The 11,376-nt window shown below is 47.4% G+C and overlaps 1 protein-coding gene across 1 annotated transcript; it reads right to left on the bottom strand.

The window, feature by feature from the left end:
• Positions 1 to 637: 637 nt before the first annotated feature.
• ZGPAT (zinc finger CCCH-type and G-patch domain containing) lies at positions 638 to 11,369 on the bottom strand. Its single transcript, XM_073308896.2, has 7 exons — positions 11,217 to 11,369; positions 9,501 to 10,294; positions 8,698 to 8,831; positions 6,515 to 6,673; positions 5,203 to 5,334; positions 3,858 to 4,266; positions 638 to 3,156 (listed from the first exon to the last, which is right to left on the bottom strand). The coding sequence occupies exons 2-7, from the start codon at positions 10,133 to 10,135 to the stop codon at positions 3,018 to 3,020; spliced, it is 1,608 nt and encodes a 535-aa protein (XP_073164997.1). The 5' UTR covers positions 10,136 to 10,294; positions 11,217 to 11,369; the 3' UTR covers positions 638 to 3,017.
• Between the last annotated feature and the right edge of the window lie 7 nt (positions 11,370 to 11,376).

The raw sequence follows: 11,376 nt of genomic DNA, 5'->3' as shown, positions 1-11,376 counted from the left end.
AGCCCAGCTGCGGGCCCCCACCAGCCAATATACCTGAATCCCATACCCCGCCCCAAGAGCCCAACTGTGAGGTCCCCCCTTGCCCAGATATCCGCTCCCCTTCCCCCTCCCATAGCCCAGCCATGGGACCTCACCCACCTTGACACCCACCCACTACCCCTCAAAGTCCAGCTGTGGGCACCCTTCAGCCCAAACATCCATCCCCTGCCCCCCAAAGTCCAGCTGTGACCCCCCCACAGCCCAGACACCCGCCCCCCTCCCCTCAGAGCCCATGGATCCAGAGGGAGAAACAGCCTGATGCTGGGTCCAAGGCTTATGTGGAGTTTCCTGCATGCTGCAGTCTCCTTCCCTTAATGTGTGCTGGGAACTGCAGCTGCTAGGAACTCTCTACTCTTCCCCTCCTATTCCCCATCCCACAGCAATGTCTTTTATGTGTGAGCTGGGCTCTACCAGGTCCAGCAGCCCCTAGTGGCAGCCAGCAGCCCATTTCTGTGGGGGAAAGGAAACTGCATGCACATTAATTTCTGCAAAATTCTGCATTGCGCAGTGGCGCAGAATTCCCCCAGAAGCATATAACACCTGTAGGGGTTGCTTGATTTGTTTTGTAGATTAATATAGTGAAAAAGAATAAGTTACCTTTTGGTATAGTATTGTTCATTGTGAAGGATCACAAAATGCTTTACAAAGAGAGATCGCTTTATCCACCATTGACATGCAACCGTCTCAAGGTGAAAGTGTTTAGGATGGTATGTGAGGAGGCAACTGAAACCACTTAGAAAATTCAAGGGACTTAAAATACAGTTATGCTTATTGGATAATGGAATTAACATACCCACTCTCACAAAATAAATAAAGATGACATGCCCATGAATACTGGCAAAAGAAGTTCCCATGCAAGACTCTTCCACCCTGACATGCTTTTCCAGTACCGGATCTCTCAAATGGAGACAGATAGCCATGTGGAGCTGTGAATCTTACCACAAATTGTCACAAAGAGCACTCATATGAGACCACTAACTGTAACTTGGGAGCTAAGTGTGTTAACCTTCTTCACCACCTGTCTCCCATTTCCCAACCCAAAACAGCTTTGAATTAACCCAATGCAGAGAGAAGACCCATACTTAGTCACAGAATGATAATGCTTGTGGTGTTGGTGCTGATTAGTTGCAGGCTTGGAAGGAGACTGATGTGTTCAAGACAAAATCCACATCACCTTCATTTACACTGTAAACAGAAGAGATGAAACTTCAGCTCCTGTTTAAGGTCTTATGATAGTGCCCATTGCTGTAGGATCAAGTATTTCTCAGAAAAGGACAATCACGAAAGATCTAATTTTCTTCCTGCATCCCTGAAGTAGGCAAGAAGTTAGCGTTTTTTTTTAAATATATTTTCTCTCTCTCATTCTTGCCATCACTTCCTTTTCAGTCTCCTTTGCTGCTCTTAAGTCATGGGGAGGAGCGGAGGAGAGAAAACTTCCACACCTCAGTCTGAGGCTGTGAAAGCTGTGGTCATTTGAATTCAATTGCCCTGCCCCTGCAGTCAAGGAAGCACTGTCTGCAGCTCTCGTGACTGTTACCCTTGAGGTTGACAGCTCTGTAATCCTTCAAAGGCATCTGAGAGGTGGAGATAAAAAAGCAAAACAAGTCTCTTCTAAGATAACAGGGGTCGGATATCTTTTACTTAAAAAAAAAAGTGTTTTCTCAAGACACCTGCAAAAATTACAGAATCAGAAAATAAAGGTGCACTAGAAAACACTCGAATGTATAGGCCTCTGCCTAACACAGAACGCCTGATAGAATCAACACCTCCTCTACAGCAAGAGCTGGCCACCACCGACAGAACCTGTCTGGGAGATTTTTCAGCTGCCTGAGATTGTCTGTACCCACTGCAGGGCAGGAGAGTCTGCTCTTTCACAGGGATAGGTATGTGTGGTGGGTACACCTGGATCTTGTGTCATTTTGTATGGTTCTGTGGTGTTTCACAATAAGAAGAACCTACTTGTTCACATAGAGATCTAGAGCAGAAAAACTCAAAGCAGCCAGAGCGAAAGCAAAAGGCTGCCTGTAGTATTGTTCCCGGCTGGCAGGTATGTAGCTGACCTCTTATGTACTTAGCTACTTATGTGGTTGCCACATTCCCCTACCTCTGGCACTCAGTGCTGTGATATGGAATGGGGCAGCATTCCATATTGTCACCATTAGCATGCAGGCTGACTTCACAGGGAGGGCCTTTTGTACTAGTTTGGGACCCAGTAATACTTTTGCAGTCAGCTGGCAATAGTGCAAGGCCTGGGGATCTCAGAACTTAACACGGTCCTGCCTCTTCTCTTTCTGTTCAGCGTGCTCGTGCTCTAAAGAGCTACTTTAAATATCACAGCAACATCAGAACTAATAGGGACAAACCCAGCATTGACTCCTGTGTCCCTGAGTGACACCCAGAGCCAATGATAGAGGGAAGCTGATAGCTGAAGTGACCCGCCCTGGTTTTCACCAAAACCAGACTGTCTTTTCTGCAGTGCTGAAATGTGTTTGGGACTCAGTTCCCAGCCTAGTAGATAAACACACAGAGGCACAACCCACTGAGTCTCCAAGGCAGAGTGACAGGCCATGGGGCTCCCATGGTTCTTCCCACCAGCTGATCTGTGAACCACCATGGTATCACCTGGGTGGCTATAGACTCTCTGGACGGAGAGAACTGCCATGGTGATAACTGGGAAAAGGGAACAAAAGCAGGGTGTAGTGGCCTGATTTCTTTATAGCAGGTCAATGTAATCAGTTTGGGCCTTCTGAACACCTTCAGGACTGAGCAAGTACTCACTCCCCCCTCTCCCCATGCAGGAAAGCTCAGCTCAGACAGCATCTGTTTTTTTGGGAGAACTGCTGCTTTTCACTCCAGTTTCACAGCTGGGTTGCCCAAGACCAGAGGAGATGGCCCAGCTCATCCCGGTTTCAACGCACTGAGTGCTGGCTCAGACATAATGACAACCAGTACATCACATCAACAACTTTCCTTGAAGACTAAAACTCAGTCATTTTCTTGTGTGTCTCTGCTTTTTTCTGCTCCTGCTGCAGGCTGGCTTCCTGGGCCCGCAACTGCCCCAGCTGTCTGTGAGCACCAGCTAGTTTCTCCTGCAGCTGGGCTGTGGCAATACTGTGCCTGAAAGCAGAAGACAGGCACATTAAGGATATCTCGCATGTTAAGAACAAAGGTTCCTCATTAACATCTCCATTTTACTGCTAGGAATCCCAGTCTCAGCAGTGGGGTGGATGTAAATGACCTGCTGGGAGCCATGAAGTGTCAGATATCAAGCAAAACATGAGCCAGACAACTGTGATTGTTCTTGCCAGAGTACTACTCATAGAAATACTACAAGGATGGCCCCGATCAGTGTAAAAAAACAAAGAGAAAATTCTGCAGGACTCTGGAGGGTTCTCCTCCTTCCCCAATTTGGATTCTGGCCCAGGGGTCCTTGCCTTCTTAAGGCAGCAATCAGACACACAATCTGGTCCAAGTCATGGTTTGGAAGCTTTTGCCTACCACTTTATTCTAGGCCTCCTCCCATGCCAGTGGGTAGAGTAGGAACAGTGACAAACACCTTAGTATAAGTTCAGCTCTTCTCCTATAGAGAGCCACCTCAAGAGGTTATCTAGTCCCCTGCACTCACGGCAGGATTAGGTATTTTCTATCTAGACCATCCCTGAGTACCCATTCTGAGTCCTCTTCAAAACTCTTACTTTTTAATGTAACATAATCCAACTCTTCACCTTCGGCTCCCATGACCTGCATGATCCACCCAAAGCCTAAATAACAGGCAACCCACAATCATTCTGGAACCCCAACTGGGGGTTTCCCCATACCGTCCAACATTGCGTGCCAGGGCCTCCTGGATTCCCTTGATGGTCTTCTGCGTTTGGTCAATCTTCTCCATTGTCTGGAAGAGGCGGACACTGAGGGCCTTCTTGGTGCTCTTACTGGCATGGTAGATCTCCTTGTTGTTTCTCTCCACTGGTGTCATCCCTCCATCCTGCTCCCCAGAGCCCTTCCCCTGAAGCTTCTCATTCAGAAAGTCAAAGACATTGCGAGAGGTCTTGCGGCTCCCTGCAGAGGGACGGCCAACATGGTTTGCTTTCACTCGCCGTTTCCTTGACTTAGCTGGATCCAGCCTCTTCTTCTGAAGGATCTCGGCACATTGGTCAAGGGACTTCCCTTTAGGCAGCACTATGGCTTGCACTGGCTCCACTCGGCCCTCAGCATTCTTCCCCAAACCTGAGGGAGGAAGAAGGGCACAAAATAGAAGCCAAATGCTAACAGTGGAGTCTCTTCATCCACCAATGATTCCTCCCATCCACCTCTGCACAGCCACCAGGCTCAGAACAACAGAAAACAGTCTGTTGGGGCTCAGTGCCGCTACCCTTGACGTCAACAGGAGCAGTGTTGGACTACATACGTGATGGCAACAAGAGATAAGATGCACCTGCCCCCATACACACACGATTCACATTGTTACGCACACATGAGCCTCAACGATACAGAACAGGGTCATGCAGCCGAGGTGTTGCAGCGAAGCCACGCTTGGATCTGCACTGTCACCTCCTTGAGCAGAGAAGACACTCCCCTTCAAAAGCAGGTTCAGTCTCTCCACAAGAACAGGAGGCAAGCATGGGCAGCAGGCTGGCTTCCCAAGCCCACTTGGCTTAGCAGAACTTCAGCACAAGTTGTCTGGAATCAGAAGCTGGCTTTGAAGCCTGTGTTCAGGGCTAGAAGTCCCTGAGCCAGATCCCCCATTACCTAATGCCCTACAGGACAGCTGAATAGCTAAAGCTCTGCTCTAACAGCTTTAATCATTTGGCCATTGCTTTAAAATCCCCCCCACCGATGTATCACTGAACATGAACGTCAACAAGCACACACCTGCATCCCCCCAAACATAGATATTAAAACTTTATCCCTTAACTGTACTAGGTCATATTTCAGCACCACCACACGTGTAAGCCTGCATTTAGAATTGAATGCATACCCCATTTTGGGCGTGATCCAAGCAATGCTGATTAGACTTACTGTCAATGGACAGAGGATTTAGTGTCACCCCATTCCCCCACTCTGCAGGAACAAGCCCCTGGTCCCTTTGTGAGGCTGGGATTAAGCAGCAGGCAACACATGCAGGCTTCCTGTCCTGCGGGTATTTTATTCTTCTGCCCTTACCTTTTCCAAACTCATATCCCATTTGAGCGAGTAGTTTGGAGCCGATGCCACGAGTATGTGCCTCCCAGCCACCAAAGGAGGAGCTGCAAGCTGGAGCCCCTTCCCCGTTCTCCAAGGGCTCCGAATCGATCACTGTAGCACAAAAAGGAGATTGATCAGTAAGGCTGAGGAAGCAAAGCACCAAGTGAAAACCTCAACAGGTATGAAGCTGTGAGCAATGTTGCAAAAAACAGCAACCTCTCCCTCCACACAAGCACTCAGCAACTTCGCAGCCTCTTCTTCAGACCTCCGGAGTACAATCAGTTCTGCCCCCCCTGTTCCTACTGAGCAGCCACTCCCTAATGCATCAGCCCAGGTGAAGAGCAAGCAGGGTTTTAAATGCTGGGGTTCACGCGGAGATCCCTATTTACTACACACAGAAACCCCTAAGTCAAGCAGAATCATCCAGCAGTGTTAGTGGATCCTTTCCATGCTTCTGGGGTCTGGCTAGATTTCACAGTTTCATCAGGACAGAATTCAGCATGCAGAAGAACATCATTCTGTGCCTCTATCGTACTTTTAACAGGTTCAATGGCACGGAGGAGCCTTTTCTCTATTTACCTAAAATTAAGGATCCCAGGACACTCCCTGTTTGTTTCTACAATGTGGTTAGGGCACTAACTTAGGACTAGGGAGAGCCAGATCCCTGCTCTGCCAGACTCCCAGTGTGACCTTCAGAAAGTCACCTAGGGAACTGAGGCACGCAGAAGCACCTGTACAGTGGCGATAACAGCACTGCCCTGCCTCACAGGAGAAGTGCATTAAAGATTTCAAGGCGCTCAGGTATTACAGTGATGGGTGCCATGTAAATATGTAAGACAGATGTCCTGGTGTCCTAGCAACGTCCTTTGGAAATTTGAAGTCTCCTTGTTTTTCATTTCATTTTCAAAACTTTTTTTAGTAAATAATTAATTAGCTCGCCCAGAGTCACACAGCAAAACCGCACCACCACCACAGGGGTTCCTACTCCTAAACTCCATTTCACTCCGGTATGCTCTCTAGTCCCATTGGGGGTGAACTATGTTTCTTTTTCATTTAAGCTATTTATCTGCATCAGCTTAGTGAAAACCATTAGCATGAAACATCACAGAGATTTTAACTGGAGACAGTGATATGCATGATACTTAATGTCCTCTCATCTCCTCCTGCAGCAGAACAAGAGGTAAAAAACATTGTCAAAGTTCTGACAAGTCGGGCAATGGTCGAAGAGGTCCTGAATTAAATAGCAGACCTTGATCACGGACAATTGCAGTTCACTCTCTGCCTTGTCTACCTTTAGCATAGCCAGAGTCATCTACATTGTCTTCCTCAGACTCGGGAGAGGAAGAGTCTTCCTCGCTTCTCAGTGGTGGCATGATGCCATCTCCCTCCACGACAGCCTCCTTCAGCAGCAATGACTCAAACTTCACCGTGTAGTAACCACTGTCAACATCTGTGGGAGGAAAAGCAATGGACCACATGAGCAAATCTCCACGAAATTACTCCTGGGGGGAATTCTGCGCATCTGCGGACATGCAGAATTAATCGGTCTCATATAATTTTGTATTTTCCCGCATAAAAAACATTTTGCCTCAGAAGTGCTGCAGTTCTGCCTTTTGCCCACCAGAGGCTGCTGTGGCGCCATAACAGCCAGCTGCCATCATGCCGGCTGTTCTAGCACCACAGCGACCTCTGGTGGGCAATAGGCAGAACTGTGGCACTACTTAGGCAAAATCTATTTTATGCAGGAAAATACAAAACTCTATGTCCAGCGTTGCAGAATTCCCCCAGGAATAGGGTTCATCACAGCACCCTGCCCACGGAGCCAGGTTAGGACAGAGTGGGGCACACAAGGCTGCTGGGGGTTCAGAATGGCTCGTGGGGGGGACAGATTGGAGCATGGGCTCAGGAGCTAGTGGGGTGACAGCGTTGAGACAGACTGCAGAGACCCATGAGGAGGAGAGGTGTGGAAATAGGGGCAAAAGGGCCTGACTGACAGAGAGGCTTGGGGTCAGACAGGGTCTGCATGGGGGAGGCTTCCCAACATCCTAACAATCCCCCCCAACCCCAAAGAAAAACCTCCCCCACCCACACCCAAACCCAACATGCTCATTCCTAGGCTCCTTCCCTCTCCCTCAGCTCTTCCGTTACCCCTGACCCCCCCCCCAAAGCCTTTGCACTGCTTCTGAAAAGTGCAGGAAATACAGTTCTATATTGTAATTTAAATGAATTACACAAAGTTCTGTATTAATATGCCTAGTAAGGAATCTCTTTGTCAAAAAAAAATTACCAGAATTTTTTTTTGGTCTGTATTGTTACAGACATACTTGCTGACAGATATTTTGAAATAAATTACCAAAATAATTGTAACTGGCATGATTATGTTACGCTATTTTGACAATATGTAGAATTTTCAAATATGTGCAGAATTTTTAATTTTTGGTGCAGAAGTCTCCCAGGAGTACAAAATGTAACTAGAGGACCATGTTCATCCCATCTTAGCTAATCACACTGACTTCAGTGGAATGACACCTATGATGAGTTTAGTCCAGGAACATGGATTTAAAAGTCTCCTCTTGGCTTTTTCTGCTTCATCTATTTTGGGTTTTCTGTTAGAAGGTGGATCTATCATCACCCACTGCTACCATCAGATACTGCCACATGGTACAAACATAGAGCTAGTGTCATAATAAACAGTACTAGGGTCATCACTTATCTTCAGTTTCTAATGGTACCAGTGTGTTTTACAGCATCTGAGCACATTACTCAGAGTTTGTTCTTACAGGGGAAGGACGACACATTTGGAGAAATATGAGAAATGCTACTTCACAGAGCTTTGAGATGAAGTGTGAGGAACAAATCCAACCTCCCCACACACACAGTGAAGCACCAGTCTAACACTCCTCTCAGTGACTGGTGTGCAGGTGAAGTTCTCTGGCTTTGTTTAAACTGGAACTGGATTAAAACAGAGCCAGTGGTTCCAAGTATCGAATTTCAGTATTTGACAAGATATCAGGACAAAGCTGAACAGGGGGTAGGAAAATAAAGGACAATTTACTGAATGTCTAGTTGTTTGTATTGATTTTTTCATTCTCTCTTTCATTTTTATGTCCTCTGCTCTGCTACTATTCTCTTCTCCCAAGTCTCCCAAACTTTCCCTGTAGATCCCTCCCACCACTTTTATGCCTTCCTATCCCTAAATCCTTCTCTGGTTCCCCCTTCTTAAAGATCATCTGCCTTTGAGGATCTCAAAGCACTTTACAAACATTAATGAATTAAGCATCACAACATCTGAGATCCCCCATAAGCCACCCCCAAAGTCTGTGGCAGAGAACTCAGTTGTCTCGGACTCCCATTCCTGGGCTTTAGCCTACAAGACCATCCTTTGCTCTGTTTTGTCTTAGGAGTTTAGTTAGAATGAAGATTGACATACTTCTGTTCACCTTTCAACACCCACCCAGATAAAACAAGACTCACCAGTGATTTTTGCAGCATACCATATTCCATCATGGTGCTTTGCCAAGCAAGCTGAGCCCACTTCTAGAGAGCTGAGATTGGGCTCCTGAAATGGATGAAGCTCGTCCATAGATACCACTTGCCCATGGGAAAACCTGCAGGGGATATAGGGAGAAGCAATCAGATCTGCCCTTGTTCGAAGGGGATTCTAGAAAAAGTTTCCTTCCCTTATGGAATTATGGGCAAATTGTCTGCATCGTTCTCACCAATAACTGTGAAGATCTCACCACTAGAATAGTTTCAACTGCATAACTTATCCTTCACGGTGTCTTAAAAAGAGACTGTTTTATAGCATTATTGTGTTCTATTAACCAAGTGTCACATTTGACCCCAGAAGCGGCTGCATTTCATGGGCCAGTGACAAATCCATTAAAAAAATGACAAGGCTCACATCTTTTAGGATAAGATACACTAGCTAAATGCAAAGTTCTTATTAAGACGTGGTATTTTCCCTACAGTAGATTTTATTTTTTCCCCTCTTTAGCCAATATTCATTTAGCTACCCAATATATTAGAACTAATCCTTGTACTTTTCCCTCTAAGGATTTTCCATTTTCTCCATGGGTTAGCTGAAGGAGTGTACGCGCACTGACAAAGCACAGTAAAATGACAACACTTTAAACAAATAGAAAGTTGTTCGGCAAAGTTGCAGCTGATTTAAAAACCAAGTAAGGTGAGATATTTACAAGTGAGAAGTTGTTCCCACGGGCTGACATTGCCACTAATTGCCTTCTTACTACACAATGGAGATAAGTTTTTTTTACCGACAATTCTCTTTAAATCTGCATTTGCCATCCAAGAAGAATGGACATGGCTTCAAGGACTTGTGAGTTGGGTAGAGATACAGCACTCTGACTCCTGCACTGCCATCTTCCAAACACTCTGTCCCCACAATCATGGCATTATGGTACTCCAGGGTACCCCATGGACTGTAGTACGGGGCTTTAACCTTCATCCCACTCACTTCCTCCTCCTCTTCCTCAGATGCTTCTTCCTCTTCACTGTACTTTGATTCATTTTCCCCATCTGCCTCTCCATCTTGCTTTGGAGAGGCCTCATCTTCAGTACTCAATGGCTTGAGTTCAGCAATAGCTTCCTTAAAAGCAGCATACTCCTCATCATTGCCAGACCTGCCTGAATTACTGTCCTGTTTTAGGTGACCTCCTGGAGAAATGAAGGGTGCATCTGTGTCTAAAGTGGCCAGTAGTTTACTCTTTTTCACTGACACCAGGCTGGATTCAGTGAGTTCTATCAATTGTTTCAAATCCTCCTGCAGTTGGATCAAGTCAGACTGCTGTGATGGATCCAGCCCCGCCCCTAAAGCCAGCTCCACTTGCTGCAATTGTGCTTTATAGGTTTGAATTGCTGTTTCCAGACTCTCCTCATCCATTGTTATCATGCAAAAAGCTGTTTTGTTGATTCCTTTCTGGGAATTCAGTACATACTCAAGTAATTTACTAGACAGTGATGTGAAACATTGAATCTTTGTCCCAACTAGTTGTCAATCTTCTTGGTGGTCCTGTGTTTTCTTCCCTTTGGTGCAACCAAATGAAGATCACTGCAGTGAACAAATATTATAAAGCTGTGTTAGAGAAAGGGTTCACAAGGAAGGTAGCCATCCTAAATTGAACAAGGCATCTTTAATGCAGACAGCTACCACCATGTGGCATTATACCCACCTAGCACGAGTCATGTACATTCAACCTGACACATCGCATTTGCAAAACAGAGAATTAAAGTGCAAACTGTTAAGCTTTTAACTTAGCTCAGCAAATTCAAGCATATGTTATCCTCTCTTCATAACTATTGCATTGCTTCTCTGTCCCTTTAAACCTGCAGCCCCATGACATAACACCATCACTGCCTACCTCCTCTTTAATCCTATCTTTCCGCACACTTTGCCTCCCACTCAATGGCATGCAGCATCTCACCTGCTATGGAACTGGGGGCAAAACCACCTGTGCTGCTCTCAACCTGCACCTTTCCAACGCCTCCCACGCTCCGCAGGCCCCATCAGGAGCCCCACAGTGCTTCCGATTCACTGGGGGCACAGAGTCTACCCTACCACCTAGGTGAGGCGCTTAAAATCCCTCTCCCTCATTGCCTCCCACTCACTGGGGTAGAAAACAGGGGGAACAACTGCCAGTACTCCCCAAGGGAACCCAGTACTCCCCAGCCATGGAGACCCCAGGGGAAGGGTTACTTCCACCCCTCCCATTGAGCCCCAGGGGAAGGGGCCACTCCCAAACCCCCCAAGGGGGCCCAGCCCCTCCCCAGCCATGGAAACCCCCACCATGATGGAGCCCCCGGGGGGGGGAAGGGTAACTCCCAACCCTCCCAAGGGGGCCCAGCCCCTCCCCAGCCATGGATACCCCCACCCTGATGGAGCCCCCCGGAGGGGGGAGGGGTTACTTCCAACCCTCCCAAGGGGGCCCAGCCCCTCCCCAGCCATAGAGCCCCACCCCCAAGACCCCACTCACCTCAGGCCTACGCCTCCCGCTCAGCCACCGCCACGACACCCTCCATTGCCAGGGTTTCCACCTCCCCGCACCGAGTCCGAACGATAGATACCGCCCGACTTCCGGCTAGATCTGACTTCCGCCTCGGCCGCCATCTTGGGCGGGAGGGGGACGAGTCCTC

This window comes from Lepidochelys kempii, chromosome 13, assembly GCF_965140285.1.
Source record: "Lepidochelys kempii isolate rLepKem1 chromosome 13, rLepKem1.hap1, whole genome shotgun sequence".
In the NCBI taxonomy this organism is placed as follows: Eukaryota; Metazoa; Chordata; order Testudines; family Cheloniidae; genus Lepidochelys; species Lepidochelys kempii.
Note: the sequence above shows the minus strand (reverse complement) of the source record. Positions and strands in the feature narration are given on the sequence as shown.